Source organism: Miscanthus floridulus, chromosome 17 (genome assembly GCF_019320115.1).
Source record: "Miscanthus floridulus cultivar M001 chromosome 17, ASM1932011v1, whole genome shotgun sequence".
In the NCBI taxonomy this organism is placed as follows: Eukaryota; Viridiplantae; Streptophyta; class Magnoliopsida; order Poales; family Poaceae; genus Miscanthus; species Miscanthus floridulus.
The window spans coordinates 61850769-61877017 of NC_089596.1; the positions used below are offsets into that span (position 1 = coordinate 61850769).

The 26249-nt window shown below is 47.9% G+C and overlaps 1 protein-coding gene across 3 annotated transcripts; it reads left to right on the forward strand.

The window, feature by feature from the left end:
* The first annotated feature begins 1267 nt into the window (after positions 1 to 1267).
* Positions 1268 to 17517, forward strand: LOC136518731 (uncharacterized). Of its 3 annotated transcripts, XM_066512421.1 has the most exons (14): positions 1268 to 1721; positions 4624 to 4686; positions 5245 to 5673; positions 6353 to 6424; positions 12934 to 13059; positions 13155 to 13367; positions 13922 to 13969; positions 14773 to 14934; positions 15036 to 15197; positions 16100 to 16193; positions 16272 to 16390; positions 16471 to 16515; positions 16820 to 16949; positions 17206 to 17517. In XM_066512421.1, the coding sequence occupies exons 1-14, from the start codon at positions 1275 to 1277 to the stop codon at positions 17232 to 17234; spliced, it is 2139 nt and encodes a 712-aa protein (XP_066368518.1). In that variant the 5' UTR covers positions 1268 to 1274; the 3' UTR covers positions 17235 to 17517. The 3 variants fall into 3 exon arrangements, with proteins under 3 accessions (XP_066368518.1, XP_066368517.1, XP_066368519.1); XM_066512420.1 differs by having other exon boundaries at positions 16820 to 17517; XM_066512422.1 differs by lacking the exons at positions 16272 to 16390; positions 16471 to 16515; positions 16820 to 16949; positions 17206 to 17517 and having other exon boundaries at positions 16040 to 16160.
* Positions 17518 to 26249: the final 8732 nt, after the last annotated feature.

The following is a 26249-nucleotide window of genomic DNA, read 5'->3' on the forward strand; positions in this document are numbered from 1 at the left end:
AGTTCCGATGAGCCTACGTGTATCGAAAAAAATTTCAGGCGCTACTAGTACGTTGCGGAGGGCCTACCTGTTCACTTTATCGTTGACTAATGCTATTTTTAGTATGGGAGAAAAATACTATATTATAGCGGGTAGTTATGGCTGATAGACCAAACCAACAGTGTGCTTAAAGATGGCAACAGGTACAAAATACCCGCATGCCCGCGGGCAATCGACCCGTTGGGCAAGGATACGGGTGCGTGAGTCTGCCCGCGGGCACGGATACGGGTACGTCCCTAAACCCGACGGATATTAGCTGATGGGCAAGAAAATGTTCTACCCGCACCCGCATACCCGCCACACCCGCTCCACAACCTTATCCCTTTGAGGTGGCGTTTGGCTGCAGAGAGAGCGCAAGCTTTTTTAAATAAAATAAAACAAAGAGCTAGGGAGCCACACACACGCGCAGGGAGCCAGGAGCCGTCAGGAGCAATCCTCACACCGGCTGCCCACTCGCCCATTCGGCCTTATCCCAAATTCCCAATCTTCAGTCTTCACAGTCTCACACACACACACGCAAGGAGCCAGGGAGCCAGAACCAGCACGTGGAAAGGGACCCGGTGGCCGGCGACGAGATCTGGCGGGCACACGGGCATGCCCGCGGGCAAGGCATGCCCGCGGATAGCGGGCGTGGGCACAGGATGACACCCGTGGCGGGTGACGGGCGCGGGCGCGGGCACGAAATTTTCGTCGCGGGCGCGGGCACACGACACTGGTATCCGCGGGCATTTTGCCCGTTGCCATCTTTAAGTGTGCTTAGCTTTTGCTGCTCTGAGTCAGAGCATGTGTTGCCTGGTCACTAGTTTCTGGAACTCTTTTCTGCGTACTGTTCTCTGTCTTCTATCTACACAAACTCTGTATCTCCGTTAATCTTGGTTAATGGAAATGGGAAATGTTCTCGGTTGGAAAAAAATATTTATTTATTGTGAATATAGGAAAAGCCGTTTTATAATTTGCAACGACGTGTTCGACTGATACAGTCTTGAATTGTTTCAGTTTATTTTAACTTATTCTCTCTCACAAAATTCTATTAAATCATCCAAAATCAGCCGAGCTCCGAACACACCAATATTTGCCGTACCCAGGCCGCGTCTTTCGATATATCAGAAGACCTATTACATTTTGATTTTCTCGTTGCATAAATTTGAGTGTTCAAATGAACACGCGGCCTCGTATAGACCCGCAATAAACCTCTAGCCTAAAACCCACTCTTATCCACAGGGCCGCGCACGCGCATGCGCTCTACCTGCCTTCTTCCAATCCAGCCCACCATCCGCGCCATGGCGATGGCGTTCGCGACCGCCTCCGCCTCCGCCTCGAGCCTCAGTCTCACAGCCTTCTCCCTCCCGCTGCCCCAGTCTCTGCACCGCCCGAGCCCTAGCCACGCCCTTCATGGCGCGACCAGCTCGTTCCCGCGGCCACGCCGATGCGGGTGGGGCGCCGTGGTGCGCTGCGCGAAGCGCACGGGGAAGCGGCGGTACCCGTCGGAGAAGAAGCGGCTGAACAGGCGACAACAGGAGCTGCTACGCCAGGCCGCCCCGGAGGAGGGGAGAAAGGGGCGGGAGTCCGGGTACTGGCGGCTCTCGAAGCTCGCCGTCCCCGCCAGCGACGACCCAGGCAAGGACTTCACCGGCATCTGCCTGCCGCTACTCCAGGCCATCGCCAAAGCCATCAAGTTCCCGGTACGCTAATCAACCACCGCTTTAAATCGATGGGACAGTTTAATTCGAAATGCCCTGCAATTGCGAGTTTTTTAGTGAACCACCGATAGCTTACTGAAACAGAGGTTTGGTGCGTTGAACGGTAGGCTTGAGCCTGCCATCTTGCTTAAAAAAATGGTAGGCTTGAGACTTCATGCATTCGACGATGCTTAACTTTGAATGCTGGTAGAATGTGTAGCTGAACTTGGTTACTGCCATTTAGCTAACACAGGATCGTATCTTCTCTTGGCATGTGCACAGTCCCATTTTTCTCTCTTGAAGAAGCAGGAGAGCTACGTATCATTGAATTAAGAAGAAAAAGGGTAAGAGCCTTTACAAACACACACCACACAAAGGGTAAAAGCCAGGGGCAGTAGTTTAATTACAGTGAAAAACACACGACCCCGACCTAAACTCCACAGTTGTCCGGCTGAAGTGTAAAGAGATAAGATATGCTTCACCCTCCATGGCTCCAGCCAAACCCAACAAATGCGGCTCCTCACTAGCGAGCAAAAGAGCTGTAGCCAGGTTAGGAGATGCCCCATCAAACACACAACTATTGTGGTGCAGCCACAAGGTCCAGGTTCCTAGTCAGTGGTGGAGCTAGAGAAATATGGAGGGGGGTGCGGCCATATGGGCTTACTTCATAGCACGACTTTATATTGGAGAATCGATTGAGGCAAAGTTGGTGGCTAAGATCCCTTAAATCTCTAGAGCTAAAATCATTAGAATACAATTTTGCTAGGTTCATCAAAATCTCCACATTAAAATCATGAAATGAATCTCTTGGATTTAAAACAGCTGAGCAAACAAGCAACTGAGAGCTTGTCTCACTAAAACGGCTATCAAGCTCTTGAACTAGCTTCCACAAGATTTTTTTTTCACTAATACCAATTTTCATCACAGAAAGAATCAAACATCCTAACCCTAGAATATGAACAAATAATCAAGAAGGCTTGAACCAAGAAATTGAAGCCAATTTAGATTCTTAGATTAATCGAAAATTGAAAGTAGAGCCGCGGCCGGCCACGGGCCACGGCTGCCTGGCCTCGGGAGTTTGTGACTTCGCGAGGTAAGTGATGAGGCGTGGCCGCGTGGGAGAAGCTGAGAAGGGCAGAAGGGAAGAGAGCGCACGGGAAGGCAGGCGATGCGTCGGGCGCGGCAAGAGGCGAAGAGTCAGAACGGAGTTCTAGCTTCTAGGTACGTTGCTTTGTTGGGCTGCATGTTGGCTAAGCTGGGCTATGGGTGCAGACATTTGGCCCAAAGGGGTACGAATAGGGTAGAAACTTGTATACTAGAACGTATTCCGCATTTTGGTCTGGGTGCGGCCGCACCCACATGGATCAATATGGATCCGCCCCTGTCCTAGTATAATAAGAGAATTGACACCCTTCTGAAATTGATTGTTAACACCGGAAGAGAAATTGTTCCACCACTCTTCCAACAAAGCAATCATCCGGCTGTGGCACAGAAATGGAGACGAGACCAACCTTCTGCAGCAACTGAAGCCAAAACTCACTTTCAAAAACACAGGATAGCGAAAGATGGTTGATTGTTTCCACAGATTAATCACAGTGACGGCTCTGCGAGGTGTGGTGGCGGCTGGCAAGCACCCCGGCCCCCTCCTCCGTCCAGGTGTGGACGCAGCCGGTGCGTGCCTCCCATTGTCGCGGGCGAGTCCGGCTTTGGCTCCGTGAGGTGTGGAGGCAACCGGCCTCACCCCTCCCTCCGCGTCCATGCCGGCGTGCGTCTCACCGCCTTTTGGGCGAGTCAACGGGATTATTTGAAAGGCTCTGGGCGAAAGCCTAGCTCAGATGGATCTGAGCCAGTGACGAGATCTCCTTCCTGAAGGCGTCATTGAAGAACCTCAGCTCTTGCTGCAGTCTCCTGGTTCGACCCGCTCAGCAATGGCACATGACTCGGGCGAAAGCCCTGCCAAGCTTCTTGGCTGACGATGACTACGTTGCGGCGTTGTTCACCTCCTTGGAGGCATCGTCGTAGAGTTCATGTGTCTCGGTGGTGCTAGTGCTGTGTTGTTGTATGTGGTTCTGCCACTTCTCGCCCTAATGCTGGGGCAATCCTTCGATGTTGTTTTTTCCTCCTCAAAAAACTATATCTGTAAATTATGAGGACGTTCAGAGCCTCTCCAATCAAATAAATCAGGTGGGGAACGCCTCCCCCCCGTTGACCGTCAAAAAAAAAAAAAAAAACAGTGACGGCACGCAGAAGGATGTGGGAGTCCTCACTGAGCAAGGCGGTCAGCCATCCAGCAACGATCATGAGTGACCAGCAATAAAAAGAAACAACATCCATTTCTTTGGTTGCCTATTTTCTTCATATTGAAACACTGCCTCGTTCCTCCTAGGTTAGTCTCGTGCACAATCCCTTAAGTCGGTAGCCACCTTTTTCAAGTAGTTAGACTTGTGGTATGCAATTTGTTTTGCTTGAGTTTTAGGAACTGTCCCGGAATTAAGCTAGTTTAAACTGACATCTACTCTTTGACTCTTCGTAGCCACTTGCACCATCCCTGTATTCGCGCTAAACCTTCTTTTGAAATCGGTTCAAATATAGTTCCTGACGAATGTAGGTTTGGCACTAAGGTAGGGTTTGCAATTGGATTAACATCTGCATGTTTTAAGGTAACGGTAACATTGCCGGGCTGCATTATGAACCTGCATAGAATGAATGTGGTAAGTTAACTGGTAGGATGAGTGTTGTACTGTTGTACTACCCATATACAAACTTATAATCCAAATGGTCGCCTGCTTGGATCTGCCTGGCTCTCTCATTATTTCATAGTACAGCGTTCATCTTTTATGCTGTCATTGTTGTGGTTGAGACTTGTGCTGTGATTATGTCTCTAATTGATTCTAACGTGCATCAGGTTCCTTCTATGCTTCCGGATGAGGCTTTCACTGTCATCCGCAAGTCATTCGACGCACGAAAGGTTCTTCATGGGATGATATCATTTCTATCTTAGTTAATATTGGGATATGTATGCTTGATGTTGAAACTACTGAAACGATTCATATAAATTGGATTACAAAGGCCCAAATAGGCAAATAGACATGATGTTAAGAAACAATATAGTAAGATTCACCATGCATCTCCTGATCTCCACAGTTAAGTTATCAGCGTTCTATTGGTGGTTCTGTGCTCCCACTCAGACTGGAAGGCAACATTTTGTCTTTTTCATAGTTATTCACCCATTCTAGGCATCCCCCATGTCAGCAATTTGTTGAGTGCAATAGTAATGACATTATGGTCTTATGAAAATTGTGATCTTCTGCAATAGTGATAGTATTTTGTCATATCTGCTTGCTCCAAAGTCCAATCAACTAGTTTATCTATGTACTTATCCTTTCCTAGACATATTTATATGGAATTCATCATACAAAACTGGATTAGTTTGCACCGCATTTGTAACTGTATTTACTTCTATTAGTATCAGAAAATGGATATATTTGTTCATACCATCAATAATAAATATGTGTGACTTCTACAGGTTTTGAAAGAACCTCAGTTCACTTACATTGTTGATATGGATGTTAAGAAGATTCTTGATATAGAGCCAAGGGCATGGGATTTTATTGCTCGGCTGGAGCCCAAACTTGGAGCTGTAGAATACATGCCTGAAGAGAAGTTAGCAGCTGATCTGGTCAGCATGCTCAATGTTAATAACAAAGGTTCCAATAATGTACTAGGAATCAGGGATACTCATAGTGGTATGATTTATCATCAACAAAAGAAGCCGAGAGTGGCAGTTATAGGAAGTGGACCATCTGGCTTGTTTGCTTCCCTTGTGCTAGGTGAACTTGGTGCAGAAGTTACCTTATTGGAGCGTGGTCAGCCTGTTGAACAGAGAGGTCGTGACATTGGTGCGCTAGCAGTTAGGCGAATCCTACAATCAGAGAGCAACTTTTGCTTTGGCGAGGTATTCTAGTGATTCCTATTTTTCTACTAAGACATCACAAAATGATCAGTGGGGTGAGTTGCCTTTGTTAAGCAATATTGAAATAGGTAATTTGTTGATTTAGTGTATTTAAAATGAGCTATGTATGTTGATTTAATAATCTAAAAAATGAAGGCATACATGTTCCTGATGAACTGAATGAATTATAAAAAAAACATATGGATCGTTTAAGGATGTTCCTGATGAACTGAATGAATTATAAAAAAACATATGGATCGTTTAAGGATGTTCCTGATGAACTGAATGAATTCTAAAAAAAAAACATTCAGTTGTAACCTTTCATACAACCTTTCCATTTTGGGAAGCTGTTTTCATGCACACATTTACTACACTAAACTATTTTCTTACGTACAATTAAAGCCAACTCACTGAATTATCGAGTCTAACAATTTGTGAACTCCTTTCTTGATTAAATGAGTCTTGCCTTTTTTATGAATTATCTGGACCCTTAATATGCTTATACTTGTTTAGTCTGATACAAGTAGTACTTTTGGCATGAGATAGGCCCCGAAACATGATTTTGGAGTATCAAGAACCCATTTGGGTACTAAAAGGAGCGATCAAATAATTAATCCAGTGTTCATGTTCCTTCAAATCTTAAGGCCATCGATTCTTGATCTTCTGTTCTTAATCATAACAGGGTGGTGCAGGTACATGGAGTGATGGGAAGCTGATGACCAGGATAGGAAGAAACACTGATGGTGTTCAGGCTGTGAGAACCTTCCTGCCTACATCAATCTATTTTCAGTATAAAGCTTTACTCTCATAGTCTGATATATCATTTTCTCAGTAGTGCACTATTTTTTCACAATGTCCAGGCGTGAGAAACTTCCTACTGTACCTCAACCTCAAATATTGTTTTGTGTAATAGTCCACTTTCATGTTCCAATTGTTCAAGAGCTCATGACTTTTTTTGAATGAAATCGCTTTGATATTTGTCCAAGTTTTTTAAACAGAATTTTTTTTATAAGGGATTTTTAAACAGCATTGTTAGCCTTTTAGGACCTGTCAGTCACCAGGAGACCAGGTTCTAGATTCCATGGTATCGGACAAGCTAATGGCACTGATCATGGATATGCTGACCAGTTCGGACGATTTTAGCATAAACTTTTTGTTTGCGTTCATTGCAATTTATTTTCTTCAGAGATGTGCCTCATTGTCTCCTTATCGAAGGAACTAGTGCTGTGTTTTTTTTACTACACAGGAGAGTGTGTGTCATTTCATTAAGAAGAGTACCAAATGTACAACACCAAGATACCACACACCAAACCCACCCTTGCACTAGATCACAATGAGCAAGCAACCCACCTTCAATCACAGAAAAAGACCACAAAGAACAGAAAACAGAACCTAGATAAGGTTCTGGATGCCCTGAGCCCTGGTTGAGCTCCATAGGGCTCCTTTCTCTTCTAACCACCAAGGAAATATTTGGAAGCATTGTTGAAGACTCGGTCATTGCGGTATGATAGGGACAGCAGGCCTGCCCCTGACGGATCGTAAGTTGTAGTCGTGGGAGATCGGAGGCCGAGGCTTGAAACGTGACGAACAGCGTCGAGGTGCCGTGGTCGCGCGTGTGAAGGAGGAGGAGGCGCGCGACACAACAGGAGGCGGCTAGGGTTAGGAAATCCCGGCTCCCTTCAGGAAGCTGGAAACAACTCTGTTTCAGCTTAATCCAATCTCAAAGTCTTTACAAGTATTTATACTTCTCTCTAATAATAGGACTAAATAAAATAACTATGGGCTTTTAGGCCCCCCTGGCCGGCAGCCCCTAGCCCCTAATGGGCCTATGCCTTGTATACTGGATGCCGGTCATAACATCTCTCCCCGCCTGCGCAAACAGCTCGTCCTCAAGCTGGAAGTCAGGGTAGAGGGTGCGGAACTCGTCGACGGGCTCCCATGTTGCATCTTCCTCGGAGAAGCCGTGCCACTGGATGAGTACTTGCCAGGCACCCCGGCGTTGCTAAGCCCGGAGCGCCTTGGCAGGAGCTGGCAGCAGCCGACCGTCCAGGGTCGGCTCAAGGGCGCCCATCGCCGCTGGAGGGTCCCCTTTGTGGCGCTTGAGCAAGCCCACGTGGAAGACATCATGTAAACGAGCACCCTCCGGCAGCTGCAGACGGTACGCCACCCGACCGATGCGTTCCAGGACGCGGAACGGCCCTGCGTAGCGGGGACCCAGCTTGCCCTTGGCGTCCGGCTCGAGGGATTGCACCGTGCGGTGCAGCAACCGCAGCCAGACCCAATCACCCACTTGGAACTCCACATCACGATGCCCTGCATCATAATACCTCTTGGACAGCTGCTGGGCCTGCAAAAGACGTTGGCGAACCTTTGCCAGGATCTCATCCCGGGATCGTAGAAGAGCATCAGCAGCTTCCGTACGCGCCGTCCCTGGCGTGTAGGGCAACATTGGCGGAGGAGGCCGACCGTAGACGACCTTGAAGGGAGTGGCGCGTAGGGCGGTGTGGAAGGAGGTATTATAGCAATACTCCGCCCACGAGAGCCAGTCCACCCATGCACGCGGGCGATCGCCCGTCACACAACGTAAGTACATGGCGATGACCTTGTTGACCACCTCAGATTGGCCATCCGTCTGCGGGTGGAATGCCGTACTCATGCAGAGTTTAACGCCGGCCATCCGGAAGAGATCCCGCCACATGTGCTCGGTAAACACGGGGTTCCGGTCACTGACAATGGACAGCGGGAACCCATGAAGGCGGACAATGCCGTCGAAGAAGGCCCGGGCGACGGTCGTGGCGGTGTAGGGGTGGCCGAGCGCGATGAAGTGAGCGTACTTGGAGAAGTGATTCACCATGGTGAGAATGACAGACTTGCCACCGACCTTGGGCAGCCCCTCGATGAAGTCCATCGAGATGTCGGCCCATACTTGGGACGGCACCTCGAGGGGCTGCAGCAGCCCCGCCGGTTGCAACGTCTCCGTCTTCTTCTGGCAGGTGGTGCAAGAATGCACCCAATCTTGAACCAACACGCGATCCCGTGGAATGTAGAAATCGGCGTGGAGGCGGTGGAGGGTCTTCTGGACTCCCTCGTGGCCAGCCGAGTGCGCTAGGAGGAGCACCTGGTGGCGCAGGTCCCCATGGTCCGGTACAAAGATGCGGGACCCATGGAGAAGGAGCCCGTCGTCGAGGTGCCACGGCTCCGAGAGCTCGCCGGCCCGGAGCTGCTGGCCATCGGGCGCGGTCGCTGTTGCCCGCCTGATGTCATCCAGGAGGGCGAAGGTCGGCCCAGACAGGGCATGAACAACCACAGTCGCCCCCTCATTGGTGGTCCTAGCCCCCTCCTCTGCGTCCCGGTGAGACAGAGCGTCCGCCACGGTGTTCAGATGCCCCGGGCGGTACTCCACAGAGAAGTCGAAGCCGAAGAGCTTGCTGATCCATTGATGCTGCGGAATGGTGGACAGGCGCTGATCAAGCAAGAATTCGAGGCTGTAGTGGTCAGTACGAACCAGAAAATGCCGCCCCCACAAGTATGGGCGCCAATGGCGCACTGCCTGCACCAGGCCGATCAGCTCTCGCTCATACGCTGCAAGCTTCAAGTGCCGGGCAGTAAAGGGCCTGCTGAAGTAGGCGAGGGGTCCCGCGCCCTGATGTAGGACAGCGCCGAACCCCGTACCAAACGCGTCGCAGTCCACAACAAAGGTCGTGGCGAAGTCCGGCATCTGGAGAACGGGCCCTGTGGTCAAGGCGCTCTTGAGCGCCTCGAATGCTGCTGCTGCGTCGTCGTCCCATGCAAACGCGTCTCGCCGTAAGAGACGCGTGAGCGGTGCTGCGATGAGGCCGAAGTCCCGGATGAACTTCCGGTAGTAGCCCATGAGGCCCAAGAAGTCGCGGAGGCCCCGGGCGGAGCGTGGAGTCGGCCATGCAGCAACGGCGACGACCTTGTCGGCGTCCATGGCGACGCCGCCCTCGGAGATCACATGGCCTAGATAGGCCACCGATGTCGCCCCAAATGAGCACTTGGAGCGCTTCAGGTGAAGATGATGTGCCCGCAGCGCATTGAGGACGATGTTGACGTGCTGCAGGTGCTCAGCCCACGAAGAGCTGTAGATCAAAATATCGTCGAAAAATACCAGCACGAACCTCCGTAGGTAGGGTCGGAGCACATCGTTCATCAAGGCTTGGAAGGTTGCTGGGGCATTGGAGAGCCCAAATGGCATCACCAGGAACTCGTAGTGGCCGTGATGCGTGCGGAAGGCAGTCTTGGCGATGTCGTCGGGATGCATCCGCACCTGATGATACCCGGAGCGCAGATCGAGCTTGGTGAAGAAGCGAGCGCCATGGAGCTCGTCAAGCAGCTCATCCACCACCGGAATCGGGAACTTGTCCTTGGAAGTCTTGGCGTTGAGGGCGCGGTAGTCGATGCAGAAGCGCCAAGACTTGTCCGCCTTCCGTACCAGCAAGACGGGTGCGGAGAACGGAGAGGTGCTCGGCCGGATGATGCCCTGGGTGAGCATGGCCGCACACTGTCGTTCCAGCTCGTCCTTCTGCAGCTGGGGGTAGCGGTACGGGCGCATCGCGACCGAGGCGGTGCCGGGCAGCAGGTGGATGCGGTGGTCGTACGGGCGCACCGGTGGGAGGCCCGTGGGCTCGTCGTAGACGGCGCTCTGCTGCTGCTGCAGCAAGTTCATCAGCGGCTGCTGGGCTTCGGCGGAGAGTGCAGCGAGGTACTGCTATGGGACCGCCGCGTCGGGGCTGCGCACGCCCTGCCAAAGGACGCGTCTGCCCTCGCGCCAGAAGGACAGCGTCATGGCCTCGAAATCCCACAAGATGGGACCCAAGGTCCGTAGGTAGTCGACGCCGAGGATGAAGTCGAAGCAGCCCAAGTCCAATTCGACGCACGTGATGGAAAAGGACTCCGAGCCGATGCGGATGTGCACGTGGCGAGCAATGCCCTCGCAAGGTGTCCGGTCGCCGTTGGCCACGGTGACACGGAACCGCTCACCGCCCGTCGGGGCGAGCCCTAGGCGGCGCATCGTCGCGCCATGGAGGAAGTTGTTCTTGGAGCCGGTGTCGAGTAGCGCCAACAGCCGCTCCCCTTTAACCATCACCGGGAGTAGCATCGTATTGTCCGTGCGGATCCCTGCAAGGGCGTGTAGAGAGACCACAAGAGCATTAGCGGCCGCAGGCTCCTCGGCGTCCGGAGCCTCGGGGTTGGCGACGTCATCCATCGCCGCGGCCTCCCCTAGCCCGTCGTCGATGTAGTCGTCCGACTCGAGGTAGAAGAGCCGTGGGCACACGTGGCCGCGGACGTAGGGCTCATCACAGTTGAAGCAAAGCCCTTGTCGCTGCCGCTCCAGTTGCTCGGCCGGCGTGAGGCGGCGGAACTGGCGCACCGGGGGTGCCCCGTTCGCCGCCGCTGGTCCGCCCACTGGGGGCATAGGAGCTCCAGCTGGAGGAGCACCCGCGCCTGGCACGCGCGGGGGAAAGCCAGGCCGCTGAGGAGGTCGGGCGCCCCGCTGCAGAGGCGCGGGAGGCATGGCCGCCGCGCGACGCTCGAATGCCCGGGCCAAATACATGGCGGTCTGCAGGTTGGGTGGATCCCGCATCTCCACGTCCACCCGAATGTGCTCCGGGAGGCCGCCAACGTAGAGTTCAGCCTTCTGCTTTGTGGAGATGTCGCGCGCATGGCACAACACCGCCTGGAAGCGATCAGAGAACTCCTGGATGGTGGAGTGGAAAGGTAGCCGCCCCAGCTCGGCCAATCTGGTACCGCGGACAGGCGGCCCGAAGCGGAGACGGCACAACTCCACGAAGCGATCCCAAGGAGGCATGCCCTCGTCTTGCTCGAGGGCGTAGTACCATGTCTGAGCCGCCCCCTTGAGATGGTAAGAAGCCAACCAGGTGCGGTCGGAGGCCGGTGTGCGCTGGCCCCTGAAAAACTGCTCACACTGATTGAGCCAGTTCAGGGGGTCCTCAGAGCCATCGTACGTCGAGAACTCCAGCTTGTAGAACTTCGGGGGGAGGCACCCATGGTCACCCCCCTGCTCGCCGCACTGATTACCACCCGCAGGGAAGCTGTTGATGGTTGGTGAGGCGATGGAGTGCGGCAGGAGGCTGCTGCCATGGAGGAGCGTGCCATCGACACCTCCATAGAGGGTGCCTGCTGCGAACGGCCCACCGTGAGCGACAACAGCGCCCGTCGTCATTGCCGGCGGTATGGACGGCCGCGGTGTCGTCGTGGAGTAGATTGGCGCGGTGGAACTGAGCGCCCAGGCCGGAATCTGCGACGGCGATGGTGGAAAACGAATCTGTTGAATCGGAACATATGTCGACGACAGCGATACGGAGGTCAGCGGCGAGGGCAGTGCCGCGCTGGGCATCCCGTAGGGGTATGAGATGGCCGAGTAGGATGTGTGGGCAGCGGCGGCGTGATGGTCAGCTGTCCCTGGAAGAGCGCCCGCAGCGTTTCCTGGACCTCCCGCATGCAGTGGCTGAGGTCCACGATTGCCGCCGTCGTCTGCTCCGGCGAGAATACCGGGGCCGGCGCAGCCACCGATCCCAGCGGCAGCGACGGGGTCACCACCACGCCTGAAGTTGCGGGAGGCGCTGTGGTGGAAAGCAACGCGGCGGAAATCACCGGCGAAGGCGCGGTTGTGGAGGCAGCGGGGGACTCCATGATCGGCAAGGTCTCTGATACCAGGTTGATAGGGACGGCCTGCCCCTGACGGATCGTAAGTTGTAGTCGTGGGAGATCGGAGGCCGAGGCTTGAAACGTGACGAACAGCGTCGAGGTGCCATGGTCGCGCGTGTGAAGGAGGAGGAGGCGCGCGACACAGCAGGAGGCGGCTAGGGTTAGGAAATCCCGGCTCCCTTCAGGAAGCCGGAAACAACTCTGTTTCTGCTTAATCCAATCTCAAAGTCTTTACAAGTATTTATACTTCTCTCTAATAATAGGACTAAATAAAATAACTATGGGCTTTTAGGCCGCCCTGGCCGGCAGCCCCTAGCCCCTAATGGGCCTACGCCTTGTATACTGGATGCCGGTCATAACACGGTATTTCTAAATCTCCCATGCGATTAAGATGATCAGGGAGCCGAGGCCATTTCTGTGTAGCCTGTCCACTGACTTGACTGCACGGCTCCAACAACAGGAGAATTTAAGTTTTGATTTTTTAAGCCTCTTTAACTGATTTATCAGGCATTTTCTACAGTTTGAGCTTTGAACACATTGGTTATTTTAGTTACCGTGGGTCTTGGATTGCAGGTTATGAAAACATTTGTTCACTTTGGAGCCCCTCCAAACATTTTAGTTGATGGTAAACCACACTTGGGTACTGATAAACTTGTTCCACTGCTGCGAAATTTCAGGCATCACTTAAGAGAGTTGGGTGTAAGTTTCAGCATATACGTGTTTATTGAGCTATGTAGTTTCTTTTGTTCTGCAGGATCCATTGCATTGATGCACCATATTCCTTTTTTTTACAGGTTACCATAAGATTTAATGCTAGAGTAGATGACCTTATAGTGGAAGATGGGCAGGTAAAAGGAATTGTGGTCTCTGATGTGGAACTACGGCCAGGTTCTGCCAGCCAGAAACTAGCATTTGATGCAGTTGTATTGGCAGTTGGTCACTCAGCTCGTGACACATATAGTATGCTTTGGCAGCATAATGTAGACATGAGCCCAAAAAGTTTTTCTGTAAGTTGCCTATGCTATTAAAATCGTATTCTAGGTTGATATCACTTACGTTGGTTGTATCAAGTCGTCACATGGCAGACAATTTACAATGGAAGATATGAGGCCATGCTTTTTAAAATGCAAAAGCTCATTGGGTGGCATTGTGGATATTAAAATTTAAAATGATGTAGCACACATCCAATTCATGAGACAACCTGCTAATCCTGTGGATTAGAAACTAATGAGCTTCTGAACATTTCACCATAGCTTATCAATGTTCTTTATTTTAACAATATCCCAGTACTCTATTTTACTTTCCAGCCTCAAATACAACTTTCACATGCAATGTTGCTAGTAATAACATTTTGTGCACCCACACAAATCGCACAGCTTCCTTAGAAATGCCTAATGTGAATTCATTTTTTGACTAAACTGGGCCATAAGTGTTTGGAGATTCTCCCCCTTGTAGCCTTTTATAAACTGTCATTCACTTTATCCTTGCAAGTTACACTACTAAATAATAATTGCTTACACTTCAGTTCATGTAACTTAAAGTCAAAGGTTCTTGTTTACAGGTTGGCTTAAGAATTGAGCATCCCCAAGAACTGATAAACAGTATCCAAGTAAGACCTTTTTCTTTATTCTGATCATCTTCTTTCTGGATGACACTGTCCAGTGTGCTTACCATTATTTTTTCTCAAATGCACAAGAGAGTTGTGTATCATTTCATTAAGAGAGAAGGAATTGTAATTTTACCTTTATTACATGCATGACATTAGATGTTCAAGGCTATTTTCGAATGAGGAAAATTAAAGCCAAAGCCAACTATGTGAGGTTTAGAGTGTTAACTTGTTTCTGAGTGATCTGTTAGTAATCAAGGAAACAATAAAGAAACTGCCTATTGTTTCCAAGGTCTTTCACCCAGTTTTGTAATGCAGATAGCTGATTGGATAGTTATCTTTTAAACAGAGAGCAGGGTAGCCTGTGTACTACAGGCTATGGAACATGTGTCGTACTTGAATGAATTCACTTACAATTATTAGACAGGACACTGAAGCATGGTACTGTGCCTTTGCTCCCGGGCTGCGACCAAGGGTCAGCCTTGGCCCAGGGTAGCTCAAGCTTTGCTTCCATCCGTGATTCTGCTGTTCAGTGATAAAGTAATACTAGGGTGAAAGCAGCGATGGAAATCCATCAACTGAATCATTTCCATAAAATATGAAACATGGAGAAATGGAGATGCAAATTGCCGGAAACAATAGTGGAAACAAAATGTACTATTTTAATATTTTGAAGTATCTGCTGTGCTCCTTTGATGTATCTGCACATTGTGGGCTTGGTAAATAATGATTTAATGCTCAACTACTTGTCTGCTTGGTGTAGCTAAGCATATGATGCATGCTATTGCTAATGTCACAAATTGCAGTACTCCGAACTGGCGGCTGAAGTACAGAGAGGACGTGGGCGGATACCTGTGGCAGATTACAAAATAGCGAAGTCTGTTGGTGAAAGAGACGCAGCGAATGAAATTGGCATAGCTGAGCCAAGTTGTAGTTGCTACTCGTTTTGCATGTGCCCGGGTGGACAGGCAAGGCACTCGCTCGCTCCCTCCCTCCCTCCCTCCCCTCTCTGATATTCCATTTCGTAATACTATGACGTTCCATTCAAATTTTTGAGACATGCATTCAGGTTGTTCCAACCAGCACAAATCCATCAGAACTGTGCATCAATGGCATGTCGTTCTCACGGCGTGCATCAAAGTGGGCAAACTCAGCTCTTGTAGTCACTGTATCATCTCATGATTTCAAGCCATTTCAATCCCATGGTCCTCTTGCTGGTGTTGAATTCCAGGTACTTGTTATATGAGGATTATGTGTGATAACAACAGAACCACTCAAATTGCTGTAGTAACTTGCTAATGTCTACCTGTATTCAAATAGTGTACATTCAGTAAGCAACACGCTAGAATAATCACAGATGTCGCAACTCGCAAGAGGTTTTCTGACAACCTGGAAACATATTTGTTCCTCATGCTTGAATCAAATATTTTGGCTCCGTACAACCTGGAAACATATTTGTTCCTCATGCTTGAATCAATTATTTTGGCTCTATACGACCTGGAAACATATTTAGTACAATTTGATTTGAGATATAAAGGCAAGGACTCCAACTAGGGTGATCTTACTGGTTAGTGGCCGCTCCATCACTCTGCAAACGCGCTTGTAGAAGTTCTGTATCCAAGTTGGGTAGGAAAGACATGATAAACTATCCATATTGTCTGATCAGTTTGATCTTTTCTTTAACTAAAAAGATAAAGTTGACTTGTTAGCGGTTCTCAAAGGATATCAAAGGAATAATTCTAGGGAGTTACTTAGCTAATTTTCTGTTATGGTACTGTAACCTTGTGATTACTGTTTGTGTATCTAATTTTAGATAAAGACTCAAATGGTCAAGTGGGTGGAAAATATAGAATTTTGTGCAAATAATGTAACAAATTACTGTCCACCTTTGTTCATCAACTTAAGCGTTTGAATGGACTGGCTCATACATTCAGCTCAACAATAATTAATGTAAAATAATGACAGCTTAAATCACTGCCATCCATCTTAAAGTTTACGATGGATGTGCATTATGTTCTAGTATGAAATGTATGAGCATAGAGAATGTTCTACAATTTTTTTCTTCATTTGTAGTGCATTTTAATGGCAAAGTTTCCCTCAAGCTCACAAAAAATTGGTACTCATTGAAACCAGAGAGAATTTGAAAGAAGAGCAGCTATGATGGGTGGAGGGGATTTTGTTGTTCCTGCACAGTGTGTCACCGATTTTATCAGCAACAGACTGTCAGGTACTGACATTGCTAAAACTTTTAAGGTAGTAAGTAATCATTTAGTTTTACTTTGATTAACCTGGTTGTCTGTTCCAGTTACAACACTGCCACCATCAAGCTACAGATTAGGAGTTCGTCCATCTAATCTCCATGAGCTATTCCCTCCTTACATAACTGAAGCTTTACAACAGTCAATAATAATGATTGACAGAGAGGTATGACAATTCTTATTTTGTGTTTGTTTTATGATTTAAATCCCACATGTGGTGATTCATTTGTAATGCAATATTTTCAGATGCCAGGCTTTGTTTCTAGCAAGGCCCTACTTCATGGTGTGGAGGTATGCAAATTGCTCTGCTCTTTCCTATGATTCTTCACCTGATAAATTTCTAAACGCCAACTAGTTAGACATGAGAAAGTCTACTTGTAGTTTGATAACGACTCGTTAATCATTTGCCCGTATCTCCTATCAATGAAGTTTTATTTTCACCCTCCAGTGTGGGTTCATTTGTGTGTGTTTTGGTGCTGTTCTATTCTCAGTGTTCTTCTTAATGCCATGATACCCAGCTTTCCTGATTATTTGAGAAAAGAATATTTCCACCCTCTGGTTACTTTTATGCTTATTGTTTAAGATCTGTTTCCAGACTAGGACAAGTTCTCCCTTACAAATTTCACGACATGGAGAAACATACGAAAGTACATCACTGCGAGGATTATATCCAATTGGGGAAGGTGCTGGCTATGCTGGGGGCATATTAAGTGCTGCTGTGGATGGTATGTATTGTGGTTTTGCTTTAGCTAAACAACTCTCTATATTCCACGGTGATATAGAGTCATTTCTTGGCAAAGCACAAAAACAAACAGGTTTTGTAAAGTATTGAATGCCAGTGCCTAGTATTTTATTGGTCCAAAATTTTGGGGAATGATTCTCGCCATGGTAGCTTTATATCATAGGACAATTTTGTCATGTTTAGAGCAGCTGTGATTGCCTTACTGAATTCATCAACTAATTTGTGCACGGTTGATGTAGAAGGGCAGAGCAAAGCAGTGGTGCTGTAGGTGAATGTTCTGGTATAGATACAGCTATGTAACAAATAATTTGTAGCTTCCTATGTGGATGCCACCTTAAGTTTTCTTTTGTTAAAAATTGATTAAGGGTGTCTTTGAACCAACTTTTTTGTTGGAGAAGCCCAATTACTTCTGTAGAGTTCCCGTTTATGTTTTGTTGACGCAAGTATAGATCACTAAATCACAAGACTCTATAGGAGCCCTGTTGAGGTGTGCAGTTCTTATACACTGATGTATGGTGTTTATGTCCATAGATGGAAATGAGTGTTCAAATATGTACTACCTACAGTCATAAATGGCCAATGGGTAGTCAACAAGTTCAAACTTTTGTCATCATTATCTTTTTTTCCGAACGCAATTTGTCATCATTATCTATTTGAATATTTGGATTAAACTTATGAAAATGATGTGAGATTAGTTTCAGAATATTATGACGTGAAAACCTGAAAATATTATCTCTTTGAATATATTTTGTCACGTAGAGTAGCTGTGATTACTGATTTGTCTTGACGCCATCTTTTTGTTACGTCAAGTATCGTGTAGTTATACGGGTTTTGTGCTAATAATTACTCGCGGCTAATGTGTCTTGGTGACCATGTCGCTATCTGGAGTAGCATTTATTTTATTTATGACTAGAGAGAGTAGTTAGTGGAATCTAATATGTTAACGTGTTTGAAATTGATTGCTTCGAGAATGTAAAAGAGATTGAAGTGAGAGAAGAATGAGAATGAATGCTTGTATTTCATTGATCTGTTGTTTACATATATTTATACATCGGTGGGCGAACTGACATGCCCGCTCTAAGACGTCTCCAACGAACGATGCGTACCGCTACCCAAACCCATTTTGGGTCCGGCACAGTGAAAAACCGGCTTCCAACGGAATAGGCAAAGCGAACACCTATTTTGGGGAGGAGGGAGGAAACGCATATATGCGTCCTCTTTCCGTCGTCTCTCTCGTCGACCCAAATCCTTGCGCCGGAGCTGCGAGCACATCCTCCGTCGAGCGGGCTGCGCGAGCACGCCATAGTTTGAGCTCCGCCCTTGCCGAGCAGCTGAGGTGCACCGGCGCGTGGCCGGACCCTGAGCCAGGGCTAGGCGTGCCCCGCGCGGCGGCGAGGCAGGGTCATGCGGCCAAGAGAGAAAAGGGAGAGAGAAAGGGAGAGAAGGAGAGAGAGAGAGAAGGCAAGGCGGAGGGGGAAAGAGAGGGAGAGCGAGCCGGGGCGCAGGGCGGCGGTGGCCGCCGGCGAAGTGGGGCTCCAGCGCCACTGCACCCGTCCTCCTCTTCCAGGCACCCCCATCGAGGTGGAGCGGGCCAGTGTCGGCGCGGACCGGAGCAGCTGAGGTGGAGTGACCCAACGCCGAGCGGCGCATCCCGAGCGGGTACCCCTTGCCACCGCCCACCGCCCCTGTACCGGCCGTCACCTCCTCCACCGCGCATCGTCTCCGCCGTCTTCCCCTCCCCCGCCGGTCGCCTCCAACACCGGCGCTCAACCTCTTCTCCACCGTACCGACCCCTCCCTCCAGCGGTAGACGGGGAGAGGGAAGGAGTGGGCTCGGACTGCGGCGGCGCGGGCAGGGAGAGGGAAGCAGGAAGAGTGGAGGAGGAGGAGGAAAGGGAGAGAAGGAGAGGGAGGGCAGTGGCGGCGGCTTCGAGATCCGGCGGTCGCTCGGATGGCGGCGCCGACGGAGGAAGATAAGATTTGGGTTCGCTGTTGGAGAAGATAAGATTTGGGTGCGTGACCTCTCTGTCGTAGGTGACCCAAATGATGAAATGGGTGCTATGTTTGGGTATGTGTCGTTGGAGATAGTCTAAGGTGACAAGTTTGTCACTTCCAATAGTGAGACTACCTGCTAACTCTAAGGTGTACGTATCTATCACATTCATCTCAATAAGAGTTATCATAAAAACATCACTTCTTCAATGGCTTGATTTTAAATATTCTCCAAAAGACCAAACCTAATGTGGGTTCCAACTTGCAGAAGAAACCTAAGTATCGGTCTAGTAAACATCAAGAGGGTAAGCTAGACATCTGCCTCCTTCGGTCCTTCCTCTCCCACTCTCCGCTCATATAATAGAAAAAAAAATGACGGATCATGTGTGTGTACTGCTTGTCGGGGGATGGCTCGGGGTTATACACTCTGACAAGAGGTTATGTGGACCTATCCTAGGTAGGTGTCAACTTGTTCGAGGCCACACCCTGGGCCGTATCGATTCGAGGTAGGCGTGTTACCTGTTAGGAATTTAGATAATTTTATTATCAGTTTAATCTAGAAAAATAACATCAGCAGGTTTGTGACGATATATATGTACATGTATATATTTCTTATGAATACTACAGCATGCAGGGATGACATACTGGTAAATACAGTAAAAACACAAAGTACAGAAATCACAGAGATTAGACTGTACCCAGCGGAGGGTCCCATGCTGAGGGCATCGGAGGCTCCATTCGCACTGGTCGATATAGTGCGTTGCTCGAAGTCGTGGACCACAGTCGATACAGAAAGATGTTCGCAATGCAGTCCCACGAACAGATCACCAGGAAGAAGACGCCTTGATGTTCCGCAGGCAATCACTGAGAAGAAGATGTACGTGGACGAGCAGTCGCGGATCGCTTCCTAAAAACCTAATCGCCGCGCACCCCGTGCAAGGTTCTCTGGCGGACGAGGGTTCCGGAGGCACCTGCTCTCCCGCTACTCCGTGCGCGCAGAGGTACGGGACGGGGAAACCAGAAGGCTGCGAAAGTGTCGTTCTCTCGGGAGTGGTTTCGGAAGAAGACAAGGTCTGAACTGACGGAGGACTCGGATATATGGACGGGCGGAGAATCCCAGAAGACGGAGACGGAGAGGTACGGAAGCGGAAGAGACAGTAACGGCCGCAATCAGTTCGCCTCCACCATCAAGGGGAGTAACTCCCGTTGTTATGTGGATTAAGTGGCAAAAGACTGGTCACGCCCGCCTGCCACGCCACGGCCTCGGCCCACGCCCACGCCCACGGCCCGGCCGGCGGCGGCGCGCGCGCATGTGGCACGCCTTTATCCTTTTCTCAGCTTCTCAATTTAGATGAATAATTTTCAACCATATAAACTGAGTCAGCGTTCAGTCAAAATCTCGTATGGTATTAAACCATGCAACACTTAATGTTACATACCATAGAATTTTATTTGATTCATTAAATATTATATGGGCGAAGCCCATTTATATCCAACAATCCCCACCAAACTCTAGGGTTTGTAATAAAGTAGTCTCAGAACCACATTTCTTTTATATACCAGTGTTTCGATGGAGACTGTTAAGTTGAACATTCATCTAGAACAATAGTTTCACTCAGTCACAACTGAACAATGGACTAAGCCTTGAATTGACAGTTTTGTGTGAGGTGAATGTCACTAAAGTCCTTAGCTGATACTGGGCAGCAAAAGGCATCCCCTCTATTTGAAGCATATAAGTCATACTTTAGTGTCTTTCATAAGTATTTAGAGATCACCCAAATCTCATAGACTGTGACCAGATTCATATAGGTGTGTTCCTCAAAAGATGTTCTGTAGGACATCTTTGCTTTGACAAGCCACTTGGAATGCATTAAGGTAAAAGCTAGCCTACCTTACAGAAATGAAAGATATGCATCAGAAATGAGTTTTTCTAAGGATCTTTCCTCACAATTTACTACTAGCTTGTTTCACCGTCCTACTTCATGGGATCTTCGATCACATAGAACAGGTTACCACTATAGTAAATTTCAAGTGGGTTTCAAACCCATCTCTTTCGATGCACTTTCTATCACGTTGCGTGACAGACCCTTAGTGAACTGATCTGCCAAATTGTTAGACGTGTGGACATAGTCTAACGCTATTACTCTGGAGTTTTTCAATTTTCTGACAGATTTTAGTCGTCTCTTAACATGCCTTGTGGACTTCATGTTGTCCTTAGAACTGTTAACCTTTGTAATCACAGTCTAGTTATCGCAGTTCATAGAAATAGCCGGTATGGATTTTTTAACAACCGGTAAATCCATAAGGAGATCACGAAGCCACTCAGCCTCAGATCTAGCAGTGTCTAATGCTGTGAGTTCTGCTTCCATTGTAGACTTCGTTAAGATAATCTGCTTGCAAGACTTCCAGGAAACAGCACCACCTCCAAGCGAAAATACATATCCACTTGTGGCATAAAGCTCATCAGCATCAGAAATCCAGTTGACATCATAATAGCCTTCCAGCACTTTCGGATGTCTGGTATAACAAATACCATAGCTCATGGTTCCTTTTAGGTAGCGCAACACTCTCTCAAGAGCACGCCTGTGATCATCTCCCGGGTTTGACACAAACCGGCTCAGCTTGCACACAGCAAATGAGATGTCAGGCCTTGTTGCACTGGCAAGATACATGAGCGAACCAATGATCTGGGAATATCTCAACTGATCCCTTGCTATTCTTCGATTTTTCCTCAATAGAACGCTAGGGTCATAAGGTGTAGGAGCAGGTGCACAGTCACTGAACCCAAAGCGACTCAGCACCTTTTCCACATAATGGGTTTGTAACAAAGTTACCCCACCATCACCTTCTCTTAGAAGCTTGATATTAAGAATAACATCAGCCTCTCCTAAATCTTTCATCTCAAAACTTTTAGATAGAAATTCCTTCACCTCCTCGATCACTTTGAGGCTAGATCCAAAGATCAGTATGTCATCAACATATAATCACAAAATGACTCCTTCACCCCCACCATATCGATAGTACACACATTTGTCAGCTTCATTCACAACAAAGCCAGCAGATGTTAAAGTTCTATCGAACTTCTCATGTCATTGCTTAGGAGCTTGTTTTAGGCCGTATAATAACTTTAATAATTTACACACCTAGCCTCCTTGACCATTTGCTATAAACCCTTCAGGCTGATCCATATAGATCTCCTCCAACTCTTCGTTTAGGAAAGCTGTCTTAACGTCCATTTGATGAACGATAAGACCATAAGAGGCTGTCAGGGAAAGTAAAACTCGAATTGTGGTCAATCGGGCAACTGGTGAATAAGTATCAAAGAAATCCTCACCTTCCTTTTAAGTATAACCCTTGGCCACAAGCCTTGCCTTGTATATCTCAATAGTACCATCAGGCCTAAGCTTTTTCTTGAACACCCATTTGCAACCTATAGGCTTGCATCCATAGGGACGATCAACTATTTCCCAAGTTCCATTAGACATAACAGAATCCATCTCACTCCGTACTGCTTCCTTCCATAAGTCAGCATCAGGGGAGGAATATGCCTCTTCAATGGTCGTTGGTGTGTCATCCACAAGGTATACAATAAAGTCATCACCAAAAGACTTTGCAGTCCTCTGTCTCTTGGTTTTCCTGGTGACTATAGTGTCATCCTCCTCAGGATTTTACACATAGGGTTCCTCAATTTGTTCTATCGGAATAAAATTTTCATGCTCATGGGGAATTATAAATTCATGACCAGTTGTGCTAGGTGCATTTTTCATGGGAAACACATTCTCAAAAAAATATAGCGTCTCTAGATTCCATGATTGTATCAACAGCCATCTCAGGAACACTAGAGTTTATAATTAAAAATCTATAACCCACGCTGTGAATAGCATAACTAAGAAAGACACCATGAACAGTCTTTGGTCCAAGCTTTTGCTTTTTGTTTATTGGCACATTCACCTTTGCCAAACAACCCCAAGTTCATAGGTAAGAGAGATTTAATCTCTTCTTCTCCTATTCCTCAAATGGTGTAATTTCTTTGTTTTTTGTGGGCACTCTATTTAGGACATGACATGCTGATAATATAGCCTCACCCTACCATTCCTTAGATAGTCCCTTAGTCTCTAACAAGGCATTAACCAAATCAGTTAGAGTGCGGTTCTTTCTCTCTACAATCCCATTGGACTGTGGTGACTGGTGAGTATGGTGGCGTACTCTCATGAATAATTCCATGCACCGCGCAAAACTCAGAAAATTCATTTGAGAAATATTCTCCCCCGCGATCGGACCACAAATGCTTGATTTTCTTCTCAAGTTGATTTTCTACCTCAGCTTTATAGACCTTAAAATAATGCAACGCTTTATCTTTTATTTTTAATAAATACACGTAGCAAAATCTAGTGCAATCATCTATAAATGTCATGAAGTATCGTCTACCGCCTTTAGTCAATTTGTCATTCATTTCGTATAAATCAGAATGAACGAGTTCTAATGGTACCAAGTTCCTCGCCTCAGCAGCCTTGTGAGGCTTTCGCGGTTGCTTCCATTGCACACACACCTGGCACTTAAAATATTTGACTAAGTTAAATTTCGGGATTAAATTCAGATTTGCAAGCCTCGTGAAACAGCCAAAATTAATATGACAACGTCGTGAATGCCATATATTCGACTCATCTGAAACAATAACATTGTTCACTACTTTATTACACACATCATCAAGCAAAGATAAGCAGAACAAGCCTCCGTAATCATAACCTTTTCCGACAAATGTTCCATGTCTCGACACAACACATTTATTGGACTCAAGCACAATTTTAAAGCCATCGCGACACATCTGAGAAGCGCTAACAAGATTCTTCTTGATGGAGGGGACATGCTGCACGTTCTTTAATAGCACCATCTTTCCCGAAGTAAACTTCAGAATGACCGTACCAGCACCAAGAACACGCGCATGCGAACCGTTTCCCATCAGCAAGGCTCCACTCCTGCCGGCCTGATAAGAAATAAACAAAGAAACATCAGCAGACACATGAATATTAGCACCACTATCCATCCACCACTCAGGTGAAAGATAAACTGAAAGAACAAAAGGTAAAGAATTACCATACCCAGATGTTCCTCCTCTAGTCTCGCTAATTACCATGTTTGCTGATTTCTTTTCTTGCTTATATTTGCGGTCTGGGCACGCACTTGCCCAATGCTCATCACTCCCACAAACAAAGTATCCTCCACCTTTCTTGTTATTTTTCTTCTTAAACTGTGCAGTCTGCTTAGGCTTTGCATTGTTGTTCTCTTGCATGTTCTTCTTCTTTTTATTACGAGATGCAAATGAGTTTTTCTTCTGCACCATATTAGAAGCGGAAGACTCAACTTCTTTTCCACGGTTGTCTTTTGCTCTCGTCCTCTCCTCAATATCAAGAGATCCAATAAACTCAGCCACGCTAAACTCTTGTCTCTTGTGTTTTAGAGAAGTAGCAAAATCTCCGCAAGAAGGTGGCAGCTTAGCGACTATACCGCCGGCCACAAACTTATCGAGCAACAAACACGAGAAATGTTCTAGTTCCTTTGCTAGCGCCTGTATCTTATGAGCCTGTTCGACCACAAAACGGTTTTCAACCATTTTGTAGTCATACAGCTGCTCCATAAGGTACAGCTCATTGCCAGCATTAGAAACTCTAAACTTTGCCTCAAGAGCATCCCATAACTCTTTGCCTGATGTGCAAGATATGTAGTTTTTCTCATACTTAGGATAAAGTGCACTAATCACGGCGCCTCGAAATAGGTTATCGGCAGCCAAGAACTTTCGCTCCTCCTCAGGAGTAAACTGTTCAGGCTTCCCCTATACGGCGTGATAGCAGTTCATTGCAGTCAACCACAATACCATCTTGGCATGCCATATCATGAAATTCTTGCCATCAAAATTATTCGGCTTCAAAGCAGCAGCAAAATCACTGACAGAAAATTGTCTAACATTAGTTTTTTGGATTGTTAGAAATTTAGGCAATTTCATTATCAGTTTAATCCAGAAAAATAATATCAGTAGGTTTGTGACGACATATATGTGCATGTATATATTTCTTATGAATACTACAGCATACAGAGATGACATACTGGTGAATACAGTAAAAATACAAAGTACAGAAATCACAGAGATTAGACTGTACCCAGCGGAGGGTCCCATGCCGAGGGCATCGGAGGCTCCATTCGCACTAGTCGACATAGTGCGTTGCTTGAAGTCGCGGACAACAGTCGATGCAGGAAGATGTTCGCAGTGCAGTCCCACGAACGGATCACCAGGAAGAAGACGCCTTGACGTTCCACAGGCAATCACCAAGAAGAAGATGTACGTGGACAAGCAGTCGCGGATCGCTCCCCAAAAACCTAATCGCCACGCATCCCGTGCAAAGTTCTCTGGTGGACGAGGGTTCCGGAGGCACCTGCTCTCCCGCTACTCCGTGCGCGCAGAGGTACGGGACGGGGAAACCAGAAGGCTGCGGAAGTGTCGTTCTCTCGGGAGTGGTTTCGGAAGAAGACAGGGTCTGAACTGACGGAGGACTCGGATATATGGACGGGCGGAGAATCCCAGGAGATGGAGACGGAGAGGTACGGAAGCGGAAGAGACAGTAACGGCCGCAATCAGTTCACCTCCACCATCAAGGGGAGTAACTCGGGTCTAAACTGACGGAGGACTCGGATATATGGATGGACCGATAATATATGGATTAAGTGGCAAAAGACTGGCCACTCCCGCCCGCTCGCCGCCCGCCACAGCCCGGCCCGGCCGGCGGCGACGTGCGCGCGCGCGTGGCACGCCTTTATCCTTTTATCAGATTCTCAATTTAGATGAATAATTTCCAACCATATAAGCTGAGTCAGCATTCAGTCAAAATCTCGTATGGTATTAAACCATGTAACACTTAATGTTACATACCATAGAGTTTCATTTGATTCATTAAATATTATATGGGCCAAGCCCATATTATATCCAACATTACCTAATGATAGTACTCCCTCACTTCAAATCATATTAAAAAATGCACGTGTTCAAAATTTCATCAACGTGGCTATCGCCTGGACGTCCCAACGCTAGCCCTCGTCCGGACGCCCGCGTCTGCCCCACCGCGCTGTTCGCCCTGTCTGTAGCACCTCACCTCCTCCTGCGTGCCCGCCCTAGCATTGAGCACCCACATGCACGTCCTGCTCCCTCCGTCTCCCATGTGCTAGCAGCTCCCTCTCTCTACTGCATGCATGCAGTTGCAGGAGTGGCAGCAATTTTTTCTGCGCATGCACGGTTCCCATGC